Consider the following 27,833-nt stretch of genomic DNA (forward strand, 5'->3'; position numbering starts at 1 on the left):
CGGAACCTCTTCACATAACTGTGTACCGATTCGTTGAAGTTTTGTCGTGTACGTTGCAGTTTATCGCGGGCTCCGTTGGATGTGATACTCACGGATACAAATTTTCTGTGGCTATCGAACAGGTTTTCATAGCTTTCGATTACAGAGTGGCGGATACTACGTTCTGCTTCTCCGATGATTCTTTGTGTTAAAATAAGGCGTAATAGCGTGCGTCTTTCTCGACATTCGGCTCGAGCTTCTTTTACCCGCTTAATAAATCTAGAACTAAATACAACAACTAGAAGGAGAACAAGTACTACTCGAGCTAGGTGAAGTCTCGGTTTATATACGCTTTGGGTTTAGGATGTTGAGTAGGCTATGATGATAAGGTGACGTGTCCAAAGGAGTCCGAAGGTCGGGGGTCGAAGCCTTTATCTATGACGTGGACTGAGGTGTGTCATAGCTTCTGTGTAGCCGGAGATGCGTCGAAGGTCAGGAGTCGAAGCCTTTATCTATGATGTGGACTGAGGTGTGTCATAGCTTCTGTGTAGCCGGAGATGCGTCGAAGGTCAGGAGTCGAAGCCTTTATCTATGATGTGGACTAAGATGCGTCGCGGCGTTGGCGTCCGACAGATGTCTTTTCTCTGAGAGGTAATTGGTGTCACAAGGTCGTCGGTCGGCCCTCTTTATGGAACAGGACCAGTCTCGCCGTCCGCCACGCCCGGGGGTAGACTCCCTCCCTCAGGCATCTTGTGAAGAGGTGCCGGAGTCTGGGGGCCATGACCCCCATCACTTCCCCCCAGATCCGGCCAGGGATTCCGTCCGGGCCCGGTGCCACGTTGCGGGAGGTCATTCTTCTGGTTGCCTCCCATATCTCTTCCTCCGTGAGGCTTCCGCACCTATCACGACCTATACACCTCACATATCTATATGTATACATTTTTCTGAAAGTATGCATTGCAGTTCAGATCATTCATTCGCCAGAATGCTAGTTTGTCTGAATATACGTGAGGTGGTATAGTGATAGGTGCGTAAGGAACTACTCTTGGTGTTTTTACGAACAACAGTTTATTAGAACTAATCAACAATCAGAGTTAACAATTAATAATCAACAATTACACTTAACAGACAACAGGTAACAACTAACAAATAACGATAGACACCGAGATATCGTTCGACGCGTTGCTATCAAATAGGACCGAGGAGTTACACTTTTAATGGCGCAAGACAGACTGACTCTGCTTTTGTTTTGGATCGCGCAGATCCTTCCCTTCGTAGCCCATCGATATCCCCACTAGCGTGCATTCATTAGATGTGCCGCCTGTGCTGGCACGTGTATGCTCTTCCGAGAATTCGGCGGAAAGAGTGTGAAGATATCGATGATACATTGGGCACGTCGGTGTTGCGCTTTGGCGGCGTCGCGTTTTGTATCCGGAGCCGTTGAAAAGTTCCGTGGCCCGTGCCGCCACAGTACCTCCTTACCAGTGATAACGCTATATAAATGAAAAATATATAAATGTTACAGGCAAGGGTGCACGTTCGCCGGCTCCTAACGCCTATCCGAGACCCGCCTGAAACCGATCAGGAAATCGAACTCTCCTGCCCGCGCGTGTGGTGTGATGAACTCTTGAGTCTCCTTCGCTTTGTTCGTTTCGGGCACCGGGCGGTATTGTTACATTGCGCTTTTCCGTGCTATGGTGTTCAATACTGTCGTTAAATAGAAATGCGGGTTTCAATCGGTCTATGGACACTATTACGTTTTTATTATTTATTTTAATGGTGAAGGTCTTTTTTCCTCGCTCTATAACCTGATACGGCCCGTCGTAGGGTGGTTGTAAGGGGTCTCCGATGGCGTCGCGACGCAGAAATACGTAAGGCGATGTTTCGAGGTCGCGGAACACGAAGGTTCTCTTTTCGCCGTGTCGCGTAATTGGATGAGGCCTGATTTTTCCTATTCGGTCTTTTAGGCGACTTGCGAATTCCGAATTGGCCTGTTGTTTAGTCGGTACAAAAAATTCTGCCGGCAATCGTATGCCGGCGCCATAAACCATTTCGGCTGCCGTCGCGTTTAGGTCCTCTTTAATAGCTGTTCGTATGCCTAATAGAACTATCGGCAAGATATCCACCCAGTTGCTCGTATCGTGGCATTTGATTGCTGCTTTTAGTTGTCGGTGGAGACGCTCTACCATCCCGTTGGACGCGGGGTGATAGGCTGTCGCGCGCAAATGTCTGATGCCGAGCAACCGGCATAGTTCGTTAAATAGGTTCGACTCGAACTGGCGTCCTTGATCAGTCGTTATTCTTAAAGGCACGCCGAAACGAGATATCCACGTGGAAAGGAGAGCCGAAGCGACGGTTGCCGCCTCCATGTCGGCGATGGGAATGGCTTCGGGCCAACGCGAAAAACGGTCGATACACGTTAGACAATATCGGTAGCCTTTTGAATATGGCATCACGATAATGTCTATGTGTAAGTGTTCGAAATGGCCCGCTAATTCTCCGAATGTTCCGACGGGTGAGGATACGTGCCTGGTGACTTTACATTGTTGACACGGGATACATTGTCGTGTCCAATTTCGGGCGTCCTTGTTTATGGACGGCCAGACGAAACGCGTCGTCACCAGGTTTTGAGTGGCACGTATCCCTGGATGGGAAAGTCCATGGAGCGAATTAAATACGTCGCGCCGCAAGGATTTCGGTACGTACGGTCGTACAAAGTCACCTGATACGTCGCAATATATTTCTATGTCGTGATCGGGGAAACGTATTTTCTTTAACCATAACGCGGATGTACCGGAGTTGACAATGTTGCTTAGTTCATTGTCGGTTTCTTGCGCGACGGCGAGAGCTCGATGGTCCACAGATTTTCTTATCGCTTCGATGCGTGATAGAGCGTCGGCTACATTATTATCTAACCCCTTAATGTATCTTATATCGGTAGTGAATTGTCCGATGTAATCTAGTTGCCGGAATTGTCGCGGCGAACACTTATCAGGATCTTGGTTGAACGCATATGTAAGGAGTTTATGATCGGTGTAAATTATAAAATTTCTCCCTTCAATGGCCTGTCGAAATCGCTTTACCGCAGTGTACATAGCGAGTAATTCGCGGTCGTACGCGCTGTACTTTCGCTGCGCGGATTTCAACGGTTTGGTAAGGAAACCTAACGGCTGCCAAGAGTCGTTGACGCGTTGCTGGAGGACCGCTCCTATTCCATAGTCGGATGCGTCTACCGCGAGGCTAACAGGTGCGCCAGGTATCGGATGCGCTAACATCGTGGCGTTAGCGAGGGCGCGTTTCGACTCGCGGAAGCTGGCTTCGGATTGCTCTGTCCATTTGATGGGCGCGTTGCCCTTTTTTCCTCCTTTTAATAGGTCGTTTAGGGGTTGAAAAATTTTTGCGGCCCCCGGTATGAAACGTCGGTAGAAATTAATCATACCGAGGTACCTGCGTAGTGCTTTAACGGTCCCGGGGAGCGGTACTTCTACAATAGCGTCAACGCGTTCGGCTAGCGGCTTTATCCCGTCGGCGTTTACGGTGTGTCCCAAGAATGTGATTTCGTTCACACCGAATTCGCACTTTACTGGGTTGATGACTACGCCATACTCGTTTAAGCGTTCAAACAAAATCCGAAGGTGTTCGCGATGTTGTTCTTCGGTTTCGGATGCGATTAAGAAATCGTCTATGTAAGCGAACACGAAGTCTAGACCACGGGTAATTTCGTCAACGAATCTTTGACACGTTTGCGCGGCGTTTCGAAGCCCAAACATCATGTTGGTTGCTTCGAAAAGTCCGAAAGGTGTCGTGATCGCGGTTTTCTTAACGTCTTCTGGCGCGAACGGGATTTGGTGGTAAGCGCGGACAAGGTCGATTTTTGAGTAGACACGCTTACCGTACAGATGTTGCGCGATATCTTCGATGTGTGGTGGGGAGTACCTGTCGGGTATGGTGCGAGCGTTCAACGCACGATAGTCGCCGCATGGTCGTAGACTTCCGTCCTTCTTTGGGACGACATGCAGGGGTGATGCCCATGGACTCTTCGATGGCCGCATCACTCCTTGCTCGATCATTGTTGCGAAATCCGCCTTGACTTGCTTGAGACGATCCGGTGCGAGACGTCGAGGTTTACTGTAGACGGGTGGCCCGGGTGTGGTTTCAATATGGTGTACCACACTGTGTCGGATTTTCTCTCGTCCGAAGGCCGGTGGACGAGTTAGATCCGGAAACTCCGCCAAAAGTCGATGGTAGACCGATTCGCCGATTACGGTTTTGATGGATATTTCTTCCGTCGTGGCAGCATATCCCCTTGTTGATAATTGGGTTGTCGTGTCGAGGAGTCGTTTGTTTCGCGGGTCCACGAGCAACCCATAATGGCTTAAAAAATCTACGCCTATGATAGGCGTTTGAACGTCAGCAATTACGAAGTTCCACTTGAAGGCTCGTCTAAGGGACAGGTTAAGGCCAATCGCAGTGGTACCATACGTTGCGATGCGCGTCCCGTTGGCCGCGAATAGTTCGTACTCGTTTTTCTTGACGTGCCTATGGATTTTACTGCGGGGGTATACGCTGATGTCGGCGCCGGTGTCTACGAGGAAAGAAATCTTCGTTCCCTTGTCCGTAACGAAGATGCGGCGGGATCTCAGGCCGTCGTCGTCTGCCGCGTCTACGGACGGCTGGTCTCGTTTCCCGGCTTCCACGTGCATGGGAAACGACAGCTCCTCGCGCGTTCTCCGAACTTTGCATGATAGAAGCACAGACCGTCTTGCCGTGGCCGATCTCGCGAGCGCGAACGTCGGTGGTATCGCGAACGCGAGCGTGATCGTGATCGTGGTCGACGATGATTAATCATGCTCAACGCGCTCATCTGTGCCTGCAACTGTGATATTTGCTCGCTTAACACGTTGATTGCGGCGGCCATTGGTTCGTATGCTCCAGCGTTTTGCGCTGGTGGGTCCATTACTGCCGTTACCCGGGCGGTGCGCTGAAAATCCCCCCTGAATTCTTCAGCGATCAGGTCCGCCTGCCGCAATAACCTTTCTGGGTCCGAATCGTCGACTGCCGCGAGGATACGCCTGATGCGGGCGGGTAGTCGGTTCCTCCACAGCGTGAGGGTAAAATTATCGGGCGTGGAGGGGCTGGAGAGTTTTTTTAGGTGTTGATAAAACTGGGATGGTTTTCTATCTCCCATCTCCTCGCTTTCCACCAACTTCTTTATCCGGGTCGCGTCCGTATCGGATAATTTGCGAATGAGCGCATGTTTTAATTTTTCGTAGCGTCCGATGTCTGGAGGGTTCGTCATTAGGTCTTCGACGTCCTGGAGCTGTTGATCGTTGAGGCATTTTGCCAGCGTCACGTACTTAATGGTGTCTTCCGTAATTCGCGCTGCCTCGAATTGTCTCTCCAGAAGGGCAAACCATGCCGCCGTGTTCGTAGGCAGCAGTGGAGACATGCTGATCACCTGGCTGGCTATGGTTCCCTGTGTATTACTTTCCATCGTCGCGGTGCACTCAAAATCGGTGGTTAAAACGATAGCACTATCACTGTCACCTCTTTCACTAAATATTACGTCAAATCACGTCGGTAGTCACCAGTTTGAGGTGGTATAGTGATAGGTGCGTAAGGAACTACTCTTGGTGTTTTTACGAACAACAGTTTATTAGAACTAATCAACAATCAGAGTTAACAATTAATAATCAACAATTACACTTAACAGACAACAGGTAACAACTAACAAATAACGATAGACACCGAGATATCGTTCGACGCGTTGCTATCAAATAGGACCGAGGAGTTACACTTTTAATGGCGCAGGACAGACTGACTCTGCTTTTGTTTTGGATCGCGCAGATCCTTCCCTTCGTAGCCCATCGATATCCCCACTAGCGTGCATTCATTAGAAGTGCCGCCTGTGCTGGCACGTGTATGCTCTTCCGAGAATTCGGCGGAAAGAGTGTGAAGATATCGATGATACATTGGGCACGTCGGTGTTGCGCTTTGGCGGCGTCGCGTTTTGTATCCGGAGCCGTTGAAAAGTTTCGTGGCCCGTGCCGCCACATACGCATCCACACTGTTTTTTCATGTATATGTCGGGTTCACATTATGATTAGGGTTAGGAGCGTGAAACGAATCTGCATTTGGATTACACATTGTTATTATGCAATAGAGAAGGCGTTGACTAGCGCAAATTTTCCAAAAAACTCTTATAAAGGTCTATCGTATTACAATTCAATCAGAGAAAAATGTGGGATTCTTTACAGTAGATTAGGTCAAAAAATCACGACATTTTGTAATAGGCGATATAAATAACGGAGGATGTAAAGTACGACTATATTGGACACAATACACGCACTACGGCTACACTACACGCACTATGCGTACTGCACACACAATACACCCAAGTTACTAAATAAAAAATATATAATTAAAAAGAAAAAAGCAACTAAAAAATTAGAAACAATAAATAAAAAGGTTCTATAAATTAAAAAATAGAAAAATCTAAAACATCTGCAAGAAGTGGCTTTAATCTATACTAAAGCTATAATTACCTTAGCCTAATATTTTCAGTTCTCTGAAAGTTTTCTGTGAACTGTCGATATGATTCTGCTCTTCGAAAACTGTTCTAGCCTCTTGCATGAAAGTGGATAAAACATGGCAATGTGCTTATGGATATACCGACTATTGAGGAAGAAAGATTTACCATGCTTATCGTCAATGCTTTCACCTTCTTTGTATAACACGGAATTATCCAGCAACAGTTATAATATTTGAGGAGTTTCTTCTGAAAGCAAGGCTATGCTATTCTGACTGATATCTTTAAAACACCCCAAATCTATTTTGTACAATCTTTAGTTGAAGTTTAATCCGAAATAATTATGTAATGCAATATATTGTAATTAGCGAGTAGTTTGAATAAGCAATGCCTGGCGATACAAAACAATTATAGGGAAAACATCAGAGTACTTCGCAATCATGTGCATAAGGACCTTTTTCTTTTTATTTATTTTCTTTCTATTTATTTTTATTTAAAGATGTTTATTAAACCCAAGATATAATTTTAAATACATTTTGGTATTCACAATAAACGGTGAATTTTTGTAGTGATGTTTTAGGCAAAAGTACCGATACGCAACGGTACGACGTAGCCGTGCTATAATATGTGTCGGCGCTTTACATTTTTCGTGTTTAATATAATTTTTGGGTTTGAGCCGCTGGGGGAGCGGAGCTTCTATGTGATTTTGTTTTTAGTTGTTTTTTCTGTCCTGAAAACTTGGTCGCAAAACAGGACGCTTCGATAGCTTGCTTTTTGGATGCTGTGTAACTTTGGGGAGGGGTGGGATGAGAGGGATGGGGCGGGGGGGATGTCAAATAGGATTGTTTACAAATATTTACAATATTTACAAATATTTACAATATTTACATTTTACACCTGTGTTATGCGGTGTCAGAATTGAGTTCTGTTTGTTTAATGGTGTAAAAGAAAAGTTTTTAGCATTTGATGACTTTTCTCATGATTGGGAAACAGGATAACATCTGATCTTGATAATCAACTGCACGCATACCCTTGTTATATTCCAGGATACATTTAGGCTTCATTACTGTCTGTAATTCTTTGTCTGATTGCTCAACCATCTCTACACTTTCGTGTTTTGTTGATTATATATATGCGACGCACTTGTCCTTCCATCTCAGAGCTATCAAATTATTGCAACACTTCCATACACATTCTCCTTTCTTAAAAATACGCTTTTAAATGTCTTTTGGCATATTTTTCCTATTCTTACGTACTGTCTCGATGACGTTTGCCTTTTTCTGGTGTAATTTTAAAAAGAGGTTGAGTGAAGAGTACCAGTTGTCCAGAAACAAAGTATATTCCTTGTTTATTGTAGATTTTGATAACTTTATCACAACGTTCTCCAACTCACTATCATTTCGATTAATTGTGTCCTGGTCAGTATATATTTTAAATCCATGACAGAAACGAGTACTTGCTCCGCACAATTTGTAAATTTTTAATCCAAATCGAGCTCTTTTCGACGGTTTGAATTGTTTGTACGCTAAACGCCCTCTATATTTCATCAAGGATTCAGCTATACTGACATATTCAGTGGGTGTGTAAATTTCTTTAAATTGTTCATTCCAGAGGTTGATGATAGGTCTTACCTTTCGAAGTCGATCATTACTATCAACAGTTTCATTATCAGAAAAATGTAAAAATCTCGAAATTTTCCGAAATCTCTTGAAAGGCATTGTTTTTCTAAATATTGGTGTTTCTACTACTGCTCTTATAGTCCAATACAGTTGGATAAATGATTTTTTTACTTGACCTATCAAAATACACAGTGCATAGTGGACCTTTATTTCGTCTAAGGTAATAGGATACCAAGTGTTGTCCACTTTCCGTCTTTTACGCTCGTCGTGCATTGTCTGATATGCGAAGCGATTTGTTTCCGTAACAAGTATTTCCCACAATTTGTTATCAAATATAATAGAAAGTAGGTCTAATATTTTTGCATCCTCGCTTAAATTAGAGATAAAACAGACGCTTTTATGCCACGAGCTTTAGAATACTTCCAAACTATTGGTGTGTTTTTTTACTTTCTGCCAAATCCATGATTGACGCGTCGTACCTTCCTCTTCACTACTCTCATCTATAATCATACGCCTTGGACACTTTCTGATTGGTACAAACACGTCACTATCACTGGATTCTTTGTCATCGCTTTCACTTAAAACTTTTGTATTTTGCATGTTAAATAATAAAAGGATTGTTCCTTGTTAAACTAAGAACCGGCCAAACCAGAATCGACCTCTCTAGCCCAATCGAATTAATATTTATTCAGAAACAAATTGATAATAGAAATGTTTTTGCCTAATATGCAACGGGATTTAGAAAAATATAAGCTGCTTTGAATCAATTCTCCTGTGCTTCCTAAACAAAATATTGATTAAACGTAAAAAACACGAATTCTTGTTACATTTTGCTTTATATCTTAAAAATTACTTATCCTAAATGGGAAAGTTTTAGTAGAAAATGGGAAAGTGAGGTATATTAAGTTACGATAAGTTCAATCTTTAGGTCACAAATCAATATGAAGTGGGAGGAAGTCGATTTTTCTTAGGTCGTTGATGATTTTAGTTATGATTGTCATAAAATATCGAGGTCTCGACGTCGACCACGGTGGTCGTGATATATAATTTTGGCTCACTCTGTATATACATGGAAAAAGTGAGAATGTAAGCGAAATAGCAACACAATACACATATACGTATTTGCATATACTGCAAATATAAGACTTAGCAAATGTAGACAAGGAAGAAGAATACTACAAAGTCTAGAAGCATATAGAGTTACTGTTGAAAAAAAGGTGAAACTGGTTAAACATTCTTTTAATGCAGTAATTTTGAATGCGTCTTCATAGTTGAGCCTACAAATCTTAACTGTTGGCCGAGCCACACTATATATTTGTATAGTTTGATAATTAATGCCAAATATGTCATATTTCTATCATGAGGAATGCATCCTTCATTATTAAATCATGTTTCGTTGCGCAGTTGCAGGTAATAAATATCAAAAATTTTATTAATAATTTTGGAAATGTCCTAAAATTCTTTATTTGGAAGATAAACATTTCCTAAATCCACATTATCATTAACGATATACGTTGGTAAAAGCAACAGAATTTGCTCGTTGCGACAGAAACTAAGATTTTTAGAAATAAATATTTACGTCGTGACATTTACGACATTGTGCCATTTTGATAACTTTTTTTCAATATACCCTGTAAAATATTCAGTCGCACAAGTTTCTGAATTACACATGCATATCGGTAGTTTCATCATTAGTAATGGTGAAATTTAACGAATGGTGTTACCATTTTGTGTGAATAGAAAGGTGAAAACAGTCTCATTAATTACATACGATATACGACTTTATAATAGATCTACGTGAAAATAGATATTGGTCAATTTTTCGAAAACTACCTTCACAAAAGAATTTTCATATCTGGAATTATTAAGTGCATGAATTTGTCTTATTCCTAAAATGATTTTTATCATGCAGAGATATTATGTATATGTAACGCTGATGAGTGGGAACATACATAGACAACCGTTATGTTAATTGATGTAGGTTTGGGGTTGATAATTAATCGATTCACACAGATTCGATTTTCTCTATATATTTCTCCGCCTCGTACAACACGTCTCAACTCACAGGATACACTTGATCAATTAACACGTAGTTGACTTCTAAGACAAAAGAGCGTCGCTAGAAGTCGTACCAATTTAGCTTGTAGTAACTAGCGATCATACCAACCTAACTTTTCTCAATACTCCCCTTTGATCATAGTTTCTACAAACCCCATAGCTTTGATATGACATATTGACCCAACTCCCTTAACAATAAGGAAATCCACAGTTTCCCTTGCTGCTTCCTGCATCGCCACGAACTCCGCTTCGCACGTCGATTGAGCTATAATTGGTTGTTTCTCAGACAACCAGGATATTGCACCACCAGCGAGTATGAAGACATACCCGCTCCTGAATTTCCTATCTACCGTAGAGCCCGCAAAATCCGAATTACAAAACACCTTCAAAGGTTGTCCTGTCTTTTGGTATACTAGCTTTAAGTCTTTGGTCTTCAGCAGGTACTCGAAAATCCGCCTCACTGCTTTTCAATCGGATATAGTCGGATTTGCACATCTTTGGCTTAATTTCCCTATTGCACACGCGACATGAGGGCGATTTACAGTGGCGACATACATTATATGCATTTGACCGATCTGTACGGATTGATCAAATACGACAGTGGTACTGTTTGGCTTACTCAGGTGGATGGATAAAAATTGAGTGTCTGTACCTAGCAGCCTAACGTCTAATTTGTCCTTAATTCTATCACATGCAGCACAACTATCACATGTCTTTGGTTTATGTAATCTTGCTGACCTCCTGGGCACGATCGGTACACTCATAGCCTCCCCCGGATTATTCTCACTCGTAGACTCGAGACCCGAACTATTCCACTAGTAGACTGCTCTGCTTCAGCGTTTTCCCTTGCGTGCCCTTGAGGTTGCGAGATGTCTCGGCAACCTTGGTCACCTCGGCGGCTCGACGGATCAGTTCCGCTCCTATGTCCGCCGTTGTAGATGTTCGCATCTCTTTGGATAGGTCCGTGGGGAGTTCGGGGATCCGCCGGCCTTCCTTTTCTTCGCGCGGGGCGCTTCGCCGGCGGTGGTTTCCTCTGTCGTTTCTTCCGCCCGTAGGTTCTCCGTGTCCAGTGTGGAGTGGGAGGACCCCTCTTTTGGCGGGACCGCCTTCGTCATGCTTCTAGTGCTGACGTGTGATGGCTCAGCAACCAGCTTCGCTTTACCCCCTCCTCTGACGATTTCCTCTATCTTCTTATCTTTCGCCACGGTTGCGTCTTTTTCCCCCATTGGACGCAAAAATGGCCACTTGTTCCGCACTTGCTACTTCACCACTCCAGTCACTGCCACGGCGATCATACCAACCTAACTTTTCTCAGCACGTTATTGCATATATTGGTATATGCATATATTATCCATATATTGCTTTTATGATCTTTGGACTCATTCATTCAGCTGACACATTCCAGCCTCGCACTCCGCTTCCATATGGAAATATTAAAGATACTTTTATTTTCCACACTTAATGTTTAAACGTTCAAATTTTAGAAAATTTGAAATAAATATTTTCATATTCTCTGATCTTTCCTTTTCAAATTACGCATTTATAATTAGCAAACAGTTTACTCACGATTATACTGTAAATATTGGTGGACTTGCGGTGAATTACAAAATACAAAATGCAGAAAGTGTTCGTACTATGCAAAAATATATAAAACATTCAAATTAGGGTACTCATTTATAGAACGTCTCTCATAACATTTATATAGTCGGTGAAAAAAATCTCTAGTCCCATCAGTTCCATTTCTTATATTCTCAACAATGCAATATATAGTATAAGTCCTTAACAGGTTCATGCCCCTAAGGAAATACGATCCTGACATTAAATAAAAAGTAAACATGTAATCAAACCTTATATTTATATAAGATTTGCTTATTTAATGCCATACACACACACATACACACAAGACATATTTGATACAATTTTTTTTGCAAAATACATCGTTGTAAAAATGATGCACCAATTAGTGAGTGCGTTCTATACAAGTTACTCAAGTACTTGAGTTTGTAAACTCAAATTATTGCAATAGAATTGTTATGAATAGATATTAATCTTATAAATATGCTGTTCTTGATTACAAGAAGTAAAAATCAATCTTATGTTACTAATCCTCATCTTTACTTTTCATCGAAAAAGTTAAGTCAACAATACTCGACTAAAATATTTACTCGCTATGATTTACTATAACTATGTTATTATGCTATTCATGCTACAATATATACATAAGACGATATACTAAATGCGTAAATCATTTCTTTGTATTTCATATTCAATTATTGCAACTAAAGATTGCTTCGGTTATAAATACCTGTTGTTCATGAGTTGAACTGTATAAAATTTTGCTAGAAAACTTTATGCACCTTTTCGTAGTTCATTCATATATTATATGTAACAGGAACAAAATTATACCTTTATTTCTAAAATTTTACTGATTTTTACGCAGTTGTTAATAATAACGTGACACTGCATTTTGCAGTTGCATTGCAGACACGAAATACTTGTTAAAATTTCTTGCTACTACAAGAACATAAGAATATGTTATGTGACAAAGACGAATGTTGATGCTGGATAATAAATTACACGAAGAATGTGCTCAATATTCTCTTTAATTTTCAAATATGCTTTGAAGACTCGATTGCCTATCAACTATTACTAAAACGTGGCTTTCAATACGAACAACGATTATAGAAAAATGGTAAAGCAAGATACTAACAGTTAAACCGAATGTAGATTGGTATACATATTCCAAGTTGATAAATTATCCAAAAAAATCGATGTCGGCATGAAAAGGGATGAAAAGAAGCCCAAACAAGTAATATCAGCTATGATTGAAGAACCGTCTCAACAAATTGGCTACAACCATTCTACATATATAAAGCTCAAGAGAAATTAAAAAAGTGTCATTTCTTTACTTATCACACAGATTGAGTAATACATACAAACTATGTAGTATCATCGTAATGCACCAGCGATTCTTAATCGCTGGTATGTGGGACACAATCGAGTGGTACGTGAATGATTTATGCAATGTACACTATAAAAATTGAATCATTTAATAATTTATTGTCGGTACTGACGTTCGCGACCGCTTCAATTCTCAATAACTGTTCTGTGGATCGGTGTAATAGATCGCACATTTCTTGTAATTTACAATATTAATAATAAAAACTGTGGAAACAAGTTTCGATAAAAATTACAAATAACAACAAAAGATCAACTGCTAAATAACAAAAAGCAGAATATGATTGTGAATGATAGATGTAAATAATGAGATCAGAACGTTATTGTTGGAAGTCCTAGCTTATGGTTGACTTAAAAACTGGATGTTATATGAAGATAGTGTTCAAATTCGCCGAAGGAAAGTGTTATAAGTGTATTTTTATCACAACCTTTTACAAACAAATATAATAAAGAATTGAATTTCGGTGTCACCAGAGAAGTTGTAGCCGCGAATTACTTCTCCCAAAAATGATAAAGTTGATTATATTATATATAAGATAAATCTGTCATCGAATACCAAGTGAGAAGACGAGCTTCAGATATTTTACTGTAATGCAGAAGTATACGAGCATTTCAATATTCTTTCATGGTCGCATCATTTCAATAATTGACATTCATAATAATACAAGAATTCTATAATAGTGTGAATTAATGAAAGATTTGTTACGCAAGTTGTTCAATATAAGTAAGTAAACCTTATTCAATATAAATAAGGCAACGATTCATTCATGATTCATTGAATCGTGTGAAATGTAATTGCCATACTACTTTGTCTGCAAGCGTATTCTCTAGAAAAAAATTTAATAATCGTTGGATTACTTCTTTAAGGAAAAATGTAGCACAGGAGCTCAAAAGTAATTAATTCTTGTAATTGTTTGCATATAAAGTCACCGACAACTTTAATTTATCGTCGTAAGAAGTACTCATTCAAGCAGCGGAAAAATCCTAATTTATAAAATGAAGGTATCGAAAGAAGGAAAAAGAAGTGGTATAAAATATGTTTTATTCACTGGAAGCTTCTACCATTCTATCAGGATTAGTAATGCTTAATAAAAGTTGAGGATAGTTATATACTAACTGTTTTTGCAGTTGTTAAACTTAATTGTCAACTGCATGTTTCACCAAATGTTGGCAAAAGGGCGCATATCTCTTCCCATCGAGTATAGCTCAAGCGTAAAAATCTCTAAGAATGTTAGACGATTTCATTTAGTTCATTTAATAAACGAAAAGAAATACACCATGTGAAAGAAGACATATAGTTCTCCAGTTTTCTCTGAAACGAATAAAGCTACATGTTGTGCAGAAGTATTTGTACCTAAAAGTCTTGCACTAACTGATCGCAATTTATGTGGAATAAAAGTGAAGGTGAAATAATGAAATGCTAACTATACCGAAAGAAGGAAAACAATGAAGGAGTGAAGGAATTTCTTCGTTCATTGGATTAAGTTGAATTTATAAAAATTGTTAGTTCATAAACCGTGTAATTGGTTTATTAAATGCTTCAAGATTCAAAAGTGTTGTCTATTGGACAGTCAATCATATGTTTCATAAACATAAGAGCTCGATAATTTTTATACCGCGCATAAAAATACAATTCACACTTTTCTTCATTTCCCTACACTTTCTAAACGGAAGAAGTTGGATAATTTTGTGAATCTACTTTGGCTTACCATTCTGTGTTTTGTTAAAAAAGATATCTCCAAGGCTTTAATCATTTAGTAGGAGATAATAACATAATGACAAAATAACAATGACATAATAAAAGGATAACATATTTGCAATGATATAATAACAGAATGATAATAAATTATAATTAAAGATAATATATCGTAATAACTTCTGATACGAAAGTTAAGATTATTGCAAGAAACAGTACAATTCATGATGAATGATACTATGGATTGTTCATGCACTTCGTGAGATATAGCGAATAGTGTAATACTTGCGAAATTGGTACGTCGGATAACAATTTATGAAAAGTAATTCATCAATGCAACACTGAAGTTTAAGCAAGTATACTTTAGTGTATAGTCAAAAGCGCGGGTTAGCATCATTATTTACATTTAACATTCAAAACCGAATATAATATGTAGTTAGAATGCATTATTTTTAAATTTAATCAAAATGCAATATGTATGTATATATCTTGGATATATTAATATATATATATATATATATATATATTCATTAAAATGCTGTGTGTGTGTTTGTGTGTGCATATATAATTATAGTAATTAGATTAAAGCATATATATGTATATATGAAGTTAAATACCCAAATTGAAAATGTAAAGTTGACATTTTGCGAAGTTACTTCATTTTATTCATAACAATAGCAATATATATTTGATTGTAATAAAAAACAACTTTTATTTACGAGCTCATTTATGTGTACTCATCAGTTCACAAACAATTCATGCAACTGGTGTTTATATTTTTGTTTGTTAATTTCGAAGTTTCTCATTGAGTTCTTAAATGCTTCTTCTCTGTCTCTTTCTAAGTCTATCTTATTTTCAATTGTTCCTTTAGGTACGATCTCAATTCTTTTCCCGTACAGTAAGTAATTCGGAGTAAATCCTGTGACACTGTGTCTGGTGTTATTGTACTCTTCCACACTTTCTTTTGCGATTTTTGTCCAATTTTTCTTTTTTTTGTTTGAATTAATTTTGCTTTTTATTAAATTATTTAATTTAATTAGTGTTACGCCATGCGGCTTGCCATAGATCATATTCTTAACTGTCGGTCGCGGCACTATAATGTCGCGGACGGATCGTCGCGGCTGCCCGACAAATAAACATTGTAGTGGCAAGCGCATGGTTCATTAAGCAGAGCGACCTCCAGAAACGTCGATTCGTGGCCGTTATTTTATCTGGCGTAAACGAATGTGGCGTGATCCGAACGTAGTGGGGGTCGCCTTCCAGAAAAAACTAACAAATCGAAGGGCGGGCAGAACGTTTCGAGAAGCCAAACAGTCAATACATATCTTACATCGCTCATTACGTAGTTACATTTCTTTTGTTGTTCCATTTATATCTTTCTAATTAATAAGTTGTTGAAATAAACGTTAATTTATTAGTGTTAACACAGTGCTATATTCATTGAACCACCTCTGTTATCCTAAACGAAACAGGGGAACGACTATTTCGCGGCGTCGATTAACATGATCGTAGCGAGAATTTACAACTCTCGTTGACGTGCTATCTCGCGATCACGTCTCTCCGCGAACGGTCGTAACAATTAGTGATTAGATTGTGGTTAATGTATGTAATTATTATGGGTGTATGATCGGAGCTAAGCTCAAGACTGGGTGCTATATATAGTTTATTTGCATTTAGTCCCTTTGTAACTGCAAAATCAAGTAGGTCAGGTATTTTGTTCAGGTCTGTCGGCCAGTATGTCGGTCTTCCTGTGGATAATATTTTGAGGTTATTGTTTCTAATGTATTTTTCCAAGGTTCTACCTCGAGGTGTAGTGATTCTTGATCCCCATAGTGTGTGCTTCGAATTATAGTCTCCCGCTGCAATATACTTGTCACCTAAATGTTGAAAGTACTCTTCCCACATTTGTGATGTAATTTTGTGTTGCTGTGGTACATAGTTGCTGCTAGTTTGTACTGTAACGGTGGTTGCTTGGATATATTCCTTACAAACTTGACTGTGTAAATGATGTTTAATATCGTTTCTTATTATTACTGCGGTCCCTCCGTGTGCTTTTCCTGAGGTGGTAGTACGGTATTTTTAAATAGTTTTTTATAGTGAAGTGTGTTTCTGAAATAAGTAGTATATCGATATTATTGCTGTACGGGAATGTTTTAGTTTCTAAGGCCCTTTGTTGTAGGCCGTTAGAGTTCCAGGCTGCTATTTTAAGCGTGTCCATTTTTATTTTTTGCTTAGCGTGTTTGTGAGTAGCTGTAGCATGAGTGTGATTTGTTGCGTTTGCTGTTTAAGGATTGCGTTTTGTTCACTTATTATTTTTGCTAACATTTCCGTGTTTTTAATGGATAGCTTTATCAGTTCTTTGATTTCTGTAGCGTCGTCGATGTTATTGTTCTGGATTTGATTATCTAAGGGTGTTGACTGTTTGGCTGCTTGCGCGTAGCTTCGACTACCAAAGGTGTTGGTATTATTATGGTTGATGTTCATTACATGCTGTATGTTTGTTGATGTTTCAGTTACTGTGCTATCCTGATGTGTGTGAGAGTTAGTGTATATCCTGTTACGAAGCGGCGGAAAAAGTTTACCTTGAAGTTGTTTTCGTACTAAACAGCTTTTGTAACTAGCTGGGTGATTTCCACCGCAATTGTAACATTTTACATCATTTATGCCCGTGTATGGGCAGTTCACTGTAAGGTGCTTTCCTGCGCATTTGACTCACGTCGGGTTCCTGTTGCAGTAATTTTTAGTGTGTCCATATTGTTGACACCTCATGCATTGTGGTATGTCTTTTTTGTGTCTGGGTGGCTCGACTGTAATTAATGTGTTTAAAAATTTTTTAATATCGAAAATTTCCTTGTTGTTATTTTTAGGTTCTAATTCTATTAAGAATAGCGGTAGTGGTTGCTTCGTATCGTACCTTGTAATATTGTTTATAGTTCTTGTTTGGTGGCCAATATTTGCTATGTTGAGGTTATTCGATGTGTAAACAGAGAAAACACGTGGATAAATTCTAAGGCAGAAAATATATTTAAATAGAAGTGTAATAAGTAAGAATACAATTTGAGCTGGTCCAGATCCGCGCGCTAGCTGTGTTACCCAATAACTGAAAAACCCCGAAGCCAACGTCACCTTTTTTTTTTTTTTTCGTGGAGGAAACCTTCATAGGCGCCTCGCGCCCTCCGGGGAGAGGGCGCTGGGTAGTGCCGGATTCGTACCGGCTAAAACCTCCACGGTGACCTGTCCTGACGCCTGAGTCGAGATGCACCCGGGATCTCTCCCGAATTACTACCGGTTACCCCCGGGCGTCTATCTCTCCTTTTTGTCGAAGGGAGGCGTCCTGCTCTTCTTGGACCGCTGGGGGGGGGACCACGCCCCCTAGCGCCTCGCTCCTGCTGCGTCATCCTGGGGACCCCGTCCCCTGACGCCTCTTCCTGGTTCTTCGCGCTCCTACGGTGGCCGCGGCTGCGTCGGTGGCGGCGTCGCGCCCCTGCGGCGCGTTGTGTTCCTCGGGCGCTGCGATGTCCTGGACGGATCGCGAGGTCGCTCCCGGTTTCTTTCCGCCCGCTCCTTCGTCAGCATGACCTGCTCGCAGTAGGTGCGGATGGCGGCGAACTCCTGGCGCCCTCTGAGCATGGCCGCGACGACCGCTTCGGGGGCTAAGCTCTCGCCGATTTCGAGCCGTAGGACGCATCGTGGTTCCGCCCACGCCGGACAGAACTCCAGCGTGTGTTGCGCCGTGTCCTCCTCTTCCTTGCAGTGGTGACAGACGGACGTCGCCTCTCGCCGAATCCTTAGCAGGTACTCGCCGAACACTCCGTGGCCGGTGAGCACCTGCGTCATCCTGAAGGTCAGCGGCGCTCCGCTTCGATCCCTCCAGGCCTCCCAGTTGGGAAGCACGGCGCGAACGGCCCGGTGCGGCCGCACGGCGTCCTCCTGGATCAGCTGCGAGCGCCATCGTTCCCACGTCTCCTTCTTCGCCTCCTCCCAGATGTTCGGGGCCGGCTGGCTGGCGGTCGATGGCGTCGGGCCCCTCTGGTGTTCGTACACGCGTTCGAGCGCCAGGGCTTGCAGCTCGAACGGGGGGGATGCCGCCAGCACGGTCGCCGACGCGTACGATGTCGTCCTGTAGCCTCTCGCTATGCGGATAGCGGTCGTCCTCTGCAGCCTCCGCAGCAAGGTCAGGCTGCGGCGACTGGCCGTCAAGCTTCTGGCCCAAACGGGTGCCCCGTAGAGGACTCGGGACCGAACCACTCCCTCGTAGAGTCGGCGGATTCTCGATCCTGCTCCGCCGATGTTCGGTAGGAGGCCGCACAGGGCGTTGGCCGCGGCCGTCGCCTTCGGGACCAGTTGCTCGAAGTGCGGTCCGAAGGTCCATCTGCTGTCGATCGTGAGACCCAGGTACTTCATCTGGCGTTTCACCGGGACCTCTTCTCCGCCGATGTTCACCGACAGTCCGGGAGGAGGTGTTCCTCTTCGTCGCTGGTCGAAGAACCACAGTGCCTCGGATTTGGCCGGTGACACCGTCAGGCCGAGCCTTCGAATGGCGCGCACCGCGAACGCCACGGCGTCCTCTGTGCGATTCGCCGTGTCGTGCCACCACCGTCCCCCGGCCAGGACCAGGGTGTCGTCGGCGTAGCACACCATACCTGGTCCCGGGGGCATCGGACATCGGAGGACGGAGTCGTAGGCCGTGATCCAGAGTATCGGTCCCAACACCGACCCCTGCGGAACGCCGCGCTCGATCCGTCTTCTTTCCTCCCCGTTCTTCCCGGCGTAGACGATGTATCTGTCGGTCAGATACGCTCGGATGATCCCTACCAGGTACGCCGGGACCTCGAAGTGTCGCAGGGCTTCCACGATCCTGGCCCAGGGGATCGAGTTGAAGGCGTTGGTGACGTCGAGTGATACCGCTACTGCCATCCCTTCTCGAGAGACCTTGTCCTCGGCCATGGTCTTCACCCTCTTCACCGCGTCCACGGTCGAGCGGCCGCGGCGGAATCCGTATTGGCTGTCGTGCCATCCGGGCGCCCTCTCGGTCATGTGAGCCTCCAGCCGGGCGGCGATGATCCTTTCGAGCATCTTGCCCACCTCGTCCAGCAGGCATATCGGCCTGTACGCGGACGGCGAGTCCGGCGGGCGGCCCTCTTTCCGCAGCAGGACCAGTCTAGCCGTCCGCCATGACCGGGGGTAGACGCCCTCCTGTAGGCATCTGGTGAACAGGTGTCGCAGGCGGGGAGCCATGGTGACGATCGTCTCCACCCACGCTCGGCCCGGTATTCCGTCCGGACCGGGTGCCACGTCGTGGGATGCCATCCTCCTGGTTGCTTCGAAGAGTTCTTCTTCGGTCACTCGCAGTTCTTCGCTCCATCCTGTTGCGGTTGTCGTCGCTGCCTCCTCGTCGTCGTCGTCGTCGTCGACAGAGGGGGAGGATGGCGCTGGTTGGCTCGTGTCCGTGTCCTCCGGCGGGAACAACGTCCCGATGACGTTGTCCAGCAACGCCGGATCCATGTTCGAGGTCAGTGGGGGCGCCGAGGGTCGTAGCTTCTTCGTAACTACTTTGTAGGGCCGTCCCCACGGGTCGGATTCGACCTCCTCGATCAGTTCCGTCCAACACCGAGCTTTCGCGGTTTTGATCTCCCGCTGAAGAGTGCGTCTCGCCTCTCTGTATTCCTCGTAGCAGCTGGAGATCTGTTCCTCGTCGCGCGCCAGCCTGCGACGGCTGGCCCTTAGGAATCTTCTGCGGGCCCGAACGCAGTTCTCTCGCATCTCCGCGATCTCCGGAGTCCACCAGTACATTCTTTGGTCGCGTCTCCCCCCCCCCCCCGGGACGGAGCGCGGCATCGAGGCGTCGCACGCCGCGCACATGTATCTTCGGAGCTCCTCCGCCTCCTCGTCGATGCTTTCCTGCCCGGTTGTCCGTCGGGCGTCCCAGCTCCAGGCGGATACAATCGTGGCCGCCCGTAGCATCTTCTTGCCCCTTTCCTTGAAACGCCATCGCGGTGGCGGGCGGCGGCGGTTTTCTCCCGGTCGTCGTCGTCTTCCGGCGTCGTCTTCGGCCCCCAGGGCCACCTCCATCAGTATGTAGAGGTGATCGGATAGCGCTTCCACCCCCTCGGCCACCCTCCAATCGTGGATTCGCCTGAGTAGCTCCGGGGTGGCCCACGTGATGTCCACTACCGAGGATCCTCTCCACGCCACGCAGGTGCCCGCCGAGCCCCTGTTTGCCAGCAGGAACCCCAGACCCGCTGCCCAATCGGTGAGCATCCTTCCTCGAGGGTTGGTCCTGGGATTTCCCCATTGCGTCGAGTGGGCGTTGAAGTCCCCGAGGACGAGTACTTGGCGGGGGAGGCATCTTCCGATGCACTCGCCGACTCGATCCAGGAAGTCCCCGTACGCGGCCAGGTCGATGTTCGGGGAGACGTATACCGCCACCACCGCTGCTCCCCGCCACTCGACCGCGACGAAGCCGCTGCCACGGTCCAGCAGGACGCCCGGGGCTGCCGTCCACGTTATCCCTGCGGATCCGTTCAGGTCCCCGACCCAGTTGGGCGAGTCGGGAATGCGATATGGTTCGGCCACCGCCGCCAGGGCGACCTCGTTCTCCCGGATGGTCTGAAGGAGCAGATCTTGCGCCCTTCTCGACCTACCGAGGTTGCATTGCAGGAGGCGCTTGAATTATGTGGTTACCTCCATGGCCTCCTCCCGGCCGTCCGCCGCTGTTGGTTCGGCGGCGCTTCCTGGTGTCCCTTCCGCGCCTGCTGCTGCTGCTGCTGCTGCTGTTGGTTGGCGGATCGGTCGCTTTCTCTTGACTTTCGGTGGGGTGCATGCCTCTCCGCCCATCCTGTGGTTCGCGGGCGCCCCGAGCGACTCGCACAGGGGACACTTGGGAGTGGAGGCGGGACAGTCTCTGGCGTGGTGTCCGTTTCCGCCGCACCTGTAGCACAGGTGCCCTCGGTCTTCGCTGGATACGCAGGTGGCGCGTACGTGTCCCAGTTCCAGGCACCTGAAGCACTGCAACGGCCGCTTCGGGATGGCCCTTATCCTCGCGGTTGACCAGCCGATGGCTATCTTTCTCTGCCTGGGCCAGCTTGCGGGCTCCTGCTGCCGGACACTTGATCCATGCCGTCCCGAGGCCGCCTCTGGTGGCGCCGATCTCGCCCACCTGTACCTCCGCGCTGCCGCATCCTGCCGCCGAGGCCAGTACTTTCTGCAGCTCCTCCCTCTTGACCGAGATGTCTATCCCGGTCACTCGTAGCTCCGCCATCCTGGTTGGAGTGGCGATTCTCACCGCCGTCGGGTCCAGCGCCTGGGCCAGACGCGTCGCCAGTAGCGTCGCCTTTCCTCTGTCCTTGTCTCCAGGGACTTTGATTATGATGGCCCCCGTCATCGCCTTTTTCATTTCCAGCCGTTCCATTCCGAGCTCCGAAAGCGGGATCCTTGTTCTGGCCGCTTCCAGGACGTCGGTGTACGACATCCTCGCTCCCTCGTTCAGCGTCAGGGTCACCGCGGATGTTCGCGGTGCGCGAGGGGGCGTGGCCACCTTGGGTGTGTTCAGTGGTCCTTTCTGCGTTGCGGGGGCACTCTGTTTCGGTGTGCCTGCCGTCCTGCCGGGCTGGGGCTGGTGCTGCCGTGTCCGCGTCGGTGGTGGCGCGGTCGGTCCTTTCCTCGCCGCCTCTCCTCCGACGGCGGCGGCGGCTGTCTTCGTCCCGTTCGGCTTCTTCCTCCTTCTCCTTCTTTTCTTCTTCGTCTCTGCCAGTTCCCATCCCCCATCCTCCTGTTCCCTTGGGGGCGACGTCGGTTGGGCGGCGCGGGGATCGACGGAATGGTCCTTGCTCGGTCGTGCTTCGGGGGGGTGATGCCATCGCGTGTCCCCGAATTGTTCTTCTATGGTCCTAAGAATGGAGGGTCCCAGTTCTCGGACTACTCTTTCTAGGGCGTCTAGGCGTGTCCTGTCGTTTCCATCTTCTCGTGGAGGACGGTCGTATTCGGGCGTCGCGTTGGTGCATCGCGGGCATTCGTGGACTCGAGCAGCCAGTCTCCTTAGTTCCTGGCGGAGGGCTGCGTTCTCATTTTCCAGCACGGACAGCCTCGTGTCTACGTCGTCGGTGCCTCGCGCTGGTCTCGTCCTCCTCGAGGATTCCGTGTTCCAGGCGGCGGTGATGTAACTCGCCGCGTTTTTCAGGGATCTAATGTAGGTCCCCTTAAGGTTTGTGGACGCCGTCGCGACGTGCATTATTTCAGACACGTGCATCGTCAGGCCCGCGCTGATGTCTGCCGGGGAGCTCGTCCTCATCTCCGCCTCTAATTCTTCGGACACCTCCGGGGTTGTGGCTGCTATTCTCCTCTTCTTCCCCCTGGATGCCGCCGAAGCCGAGCGCGAGGTGATCGAGGCGGTCGGATCCTCGTCGTCGGACCTCGCTCGCGCCCGTGATCCTCCTGCCATCGGTGACGTGCCATCGTCCAGCCTCGCTGGTGTGAGAAAGACGCCCTCCGGCCTGTCCGCGGCTCTTAGCGAGCGTCTTGTCACCCTCCTCGAAGATTCCTCCGCCGTTTCCATCCTGTTGTCCTCCGGTTGTCCTCCGGTTGTCCTCCTCCTGTCTCCTGTTCCATTGCCAGGCGTAGAAACACGTCCGGGGGCCTGGCGGTCCACCCTCGAACGGCCGTGGTCGCGAGATGTCGACGCAGTGGGGCCCACTTCACTACCCACGGCTGCGCCGGTACTGGGGTATCCCTCCCCTGCACCGTAAACTTTGTTACTTAAGTTTTCTATATCCATGTTTTTCTGTTTTGGTTTTTTGCCGAGGTCGTCAACGGTGTGTCCTGTCTCCTGGTGCCGCTCACTCTTCTTCACACCCGGTCAGAGCTGGTGCAGGTGTGCCAGGGAGCCCCTTGTTATGAGGTGGTGAGCGGTCCTGACAGGCGTGGGGCCCACTAACTTCTCCGAGATTCTCCGCACCGGATCGGCGCGCTGGCAGGTGCCGCGGACACCGCCAGCTGCCATCCGTCTATGAGAGAATATCAGATCCGTCGGGATTGCTTACAGGACTCCGTGGGGGCCACCAACTTCTCCGAAATTTCCGCACCGGATCGGTGAACTGGCTAGTGCCGCGGACACCGGCCAGCCGCCACCCGACTATAAGAAATATCAGATCCATCGGTGTTTCCCAGGGTAGTCCTGTGTCCCGGGGGCTTCTGCCTGCCTCGTGCTCCTTGGATAGTCCCAGAAAAATGGCTTCGGTGCGCCTCCTTCCTCTTCGTCTGCGCCCGCCGAACGATCACCCATCCTTGCCCGTGCCGCGGCGACCGTTGCTTAACCTTCGTGATCGATGGGAAACTAGCGTTTCCACCGCGGCTAAGCGGGCGCTGAAGCCAACGTCACCTGTCTACTGTTTATGGCCTGTCTACGCGCTGTCGATGGCTTCAGTGCTTGAGAAAACTAAAAAGACCAGATGTAGAGTTTTCTTAGAAGTGGTAACCACTTCAACACCTCCCCTAAAACTCTACATCTCTACGAACAATTATCTCAAATTTACAAATTATCTCTTAATATTTTTCTAACTCTTGTCGTAAATAACTGAAAATTAATTTGTCAATGCTTTCTCAAGTACATTTGCCAGCCGCATTTCTCTTTTCCATACAAATTAATTTATTACAAAAAAAAACTAGAAGACTAAATAGATCATGTAGAGTTTTTCCTTTTTTTTTTTTTTTGAGAAGTAATAATCACTTCGACACCCTCCCTAAAAACTCTACATGTTTACAAACAACTACCTCTTAATATCCTTTTTACTTTTCAAACCTAACTTTTTTCTTAAATATTCAAATCTCGGTTTTGGCAACGCCTTTGTACATATATCTGCCAGTTGCTCTTTGCTTGTTACATACGTTACATCAACTTCGCCCCTATTGTATACATCTCTCAAGAAATGATATCTTACGTCAATATGCTTACTTCTTTGATGGAATTCTGGATTCTTAATTAATTTCACGGCACTAGTATTGTCTACACATAGCGTATACTTAAGGATCTCTATTTTACATTCAAGAAATATTTTCTTTAGCCACATAATTTCTTTCGCTCCTGAGGCTGCACTGACTAAATAGTTCTAGTGAATTTACCTGTTTGGGTTTCTTCTGAGCGTTTCTGCTTCTATTTCTACATAATTCTACTGGGTGGAATCGGCCCGGGAAGTTCAGTGCTTCACAGACCGTGCACGGTCGTTTCTTGGATGGTGGATTTGCATTTTTGTCCAGGTTTACCTTTTTTTCTTGCGTTTCTTTCCTTTTTCTCTGATCTTCGTATTGTCCCAAAATTCCCATTAGGTCATTTGTTGATTGTACAATTTCTCTCTCGATTTTATCTTGGATGTCGATAGGTAATCCAATGACAATCAAATGAATCCTCACGTCTTCAGCCATTTTCCTCTTTACTTCCAACATTAATCGTTCTTTCTCTAAGGCATACTCAATGAACGAACCTGAAGCATATTTGCAGTTGTAAGCGTATCGTATTGCATACCAACCTTTATTGTTAAAAGTTTTGAGAAATGCGTCTTTCCAGTCTTCCCAGTTGTATCCTTCAGCCTTCAGCAGATTTGTTTGGTACCATTTTGCTGCTGTTTTCTCTAAATACTTTTTTAAACCTTTGACTTTCTCCTCATCACTTTTGATTTTATATTTTCTGCATTCCTCTTCATACTCTGATATCCAGTCTGTGACTTTTTGAGTTCCATCAAATTGTTTTATGCTAAAGTTTATTTCTTCTTTTTTTTTATTAACGTGGGGGAAACCCAGAACACCAGGCCACTTATGAGGAAAAGCCGGATTCTAACCGACTAAAACCTCCACGATGATTGTCCCGACTGCGATCGAGAGGGGCCCGGGAATCGGTGTGAGCGACACACCGGGTCCTTCCCTGTGCACAATACGTCCCCTAATGGAGCGATGTGCGGCCACGTCACACCGCGCCTCGTCCCTTACTGGACTGCTTTGTGGCCCGTCGCTGTATGTTTGGATTGGGTCCCATGCAAAATTTAATTCCTTCACCTGGTGTTGTTCAGGAATCATGAAATTCGTTTGATCGTATTCTTTTCGGTTTCTGTGAAACTGTCGTCACCTGTACCTATCTTATCGTTTTTACGAATGATTTCGTTTAATTTGGTTAACTAGTTGATTCTGTCGTAACTTCCTAGCTTGTTATCGATAATTGATAGAAAGATTTACAGTTCGGAGTCATTTTGAGAATTTTGGGTAACGTGTCGGTAGATTTTTCCCAATCATGATACTTTTTACCGAGTTCTATGTTTAAATTTTCGTTTCGTCTCGTCAGAACATGTATTCTAGATAGTGCGTCGGCTGAAGTATTGTCTTTTCCTTTAGTGTATTGTATATCGCACTAATACTTCTCTAATTTTACTAATACGATTGCTAAAAGTTCTTTTTCAGTTGTGGAATAATTTCGTTCCGGTGGGTTCAAAGTTCGTGAGACATAACAACATGGATGTCCGTCCTGTGATAGGATAGCACCTATTCCTTCGTTACTGGCGTCGATCGTTAGTGTAAATTGTTTTGCAAAGTCTGGGAATTTTAGTACGGGTGATGAACAGAGTTTGTCTTTTAATGTCTGGAATGCTTCTTGGGTTTTATCTGTCCAATGAAATGGTGTCTCTTTCTTTGTAAGTTCAGTCAGTGGTTTCGCGATTTTAGAAAAGTTTCTGATGAATTTGCGGTAATAACTTGATAGTCCTAGGAAAGATTTGATGTCTGTGGGATTACGCGGCTGTTTTAAGTTACTAACGGCCTCTAATTTTTTGAGATTTGGCTTTACACTTTCGGCGGTTACTATATGTCCGAGATATTCTAGTTTTGGTTTAAGGAATTCACATTTATCCGGCTGTATTTTGAGTCCGAGTTCGCGTAAGCGTTGCAATACTATCGCAAGGTTGCTATTGTGCTCTTCAATCGACTGTCCGAATATTATAATATCCTCTAAATACACAAAGCAATGTTTATTTATAAGTCCTCTTAGCGCGGTATCCATCATGCGTTGGAACGCTGCAGGTGCATTCTTTAAACCGAATGGCATTCTATTGTAATGGTAGTGTCCTTGTGGTGTAGAGAACGCCGTGTATTTTTTAGAGTCTGTGTCTAGTCGGTCTCTAAATTGAATACGTCGAGATAAAACAGCAATATCTTTTTGATTGGTTCGCGGAGAGTTTCCTCTATATGCGAGAGTCTGACTGAATCTTTAAATATGGAGACTTGATCGTATGTATTTGAGTTTTCGGCAAGACTGGTTATTTTGGCTGGATCACCACCATTAATAAAGCATATCGTTGTCGGTTTTCCTTCCAAGTAAACTGTGTTTGACACTGCTTGTTTCGGGGGTACGTTGTTTTCCTGTTGCAATAAAAGAATATTGTTGTCAAGCTTTTGGCCGGGTGATCGAAAATTTCTACATTGACTGGAGGCATGTCCGACTTGATTATACTTGAAGCATGGCATTCGTTCGTCTTGCCGGAAGGTTCTTGGCATTGGATTAGGTGTTGGAGTTGGTTTTTTAATGATGATTGGGTTGGGATTATTGGTCGTTGGTTGTTCCATTGGTCTTGGTCGTCGATTTCGATCTTCTCTGAAGTATCGCTCAATGTCGGTAGCTTTCTTTTCAGCTTCGATGATATTGTATGGTGGGCTGGCGAGTAATACTTGTCCTATTTCGGTTTTTAGGCCTCGAATGAAATCGGTTACGGAGTCTCTCGGCATTCTATCGTTCATTACACTCGTCTAGTAATTTCGTCCGAATATTCGTTTATTATACTATACTGTAGCTTATTGAACGCTCTGCGGAACCTGATGATATAACTTTAAACATCTTCGTTGTAGTGCTGTGTTATTTCGCGTAGCTGATCTAGTTGTTCCCGAACGGAGGCTCGGGTGGTTACGTTTCGTCGTAGGGCATCGTACAGTTGTACGTATTCACTAATCCGTATATTGCGGA

The 27,833-nt window shown here is 45.0% G+C and overlaps 2 protein-coding genes across 2 annotated transcripts; both read right to left on the reverse strand.

Annotated features, from left to right (window-relative positions):
- Positions 1-15,579: 15,579 nt before the first annotated feature.
- Positions 15,580-23,612, reverse strand: LOC117215808. Its single transcript, XM_033462284.1, has 7 exons — positions 21,838-23,612; positions 21,524-21,770; positions 18,288-21,448; positions 17,556-17,753; positions 17,163-17,393; positions 16,642-16,835; positions 15,580-15,800 (listed from the first exon to the last, which is right to left on the reverse strand). Exons 1-7 carry the CDS (start codon positions 23,610-23,612, stop codon positions 15,580-15,582), a joined length of 6,027 nt encoding a protein of 2,008 aa, XP_033318175.1.
- A 1,265-nt stretch (positions 23,613-24,877) lies between these two features.
- LOC117215809 lies at positions 24,878-25,903 on the reverse strand. The gene is made up of 2 exons (XM_033462285.1): positions 25,817-25,903; positions 24,878-25,642 (listed from the first exon to the last, which is right to left on the reverse strand). The coding sequence occupies exons 1-2, from the start codon at positions 25,901-25,903 to the stop codon at positions 24,878-24,880; spliced, it is 852 nt and encodes a 283-aa protein (XP_033318176.1).
- Between the last annotated feature and the right edge of the window lie 1,930 nt (positions 25,904-27,833).

The sequence above is a fragment of the Bombus bifarius genome, unplaced genomic scaffold (assembly GCF_011952205.1).
Source record: "Bombus bifarius isolate JDL3187 unplaced genomic scaffold, Bbif_JDL3187 scf7180000009825, whole genome shotgun sequence".
In the NCBI taxonomy this organism is placed as follows: domain Eukaryota; kingdom Metazoa; phylum Arthropoda; class Insecta; order Hymenoptera; family Apidae; genus Bombus; species Bombus bifarius.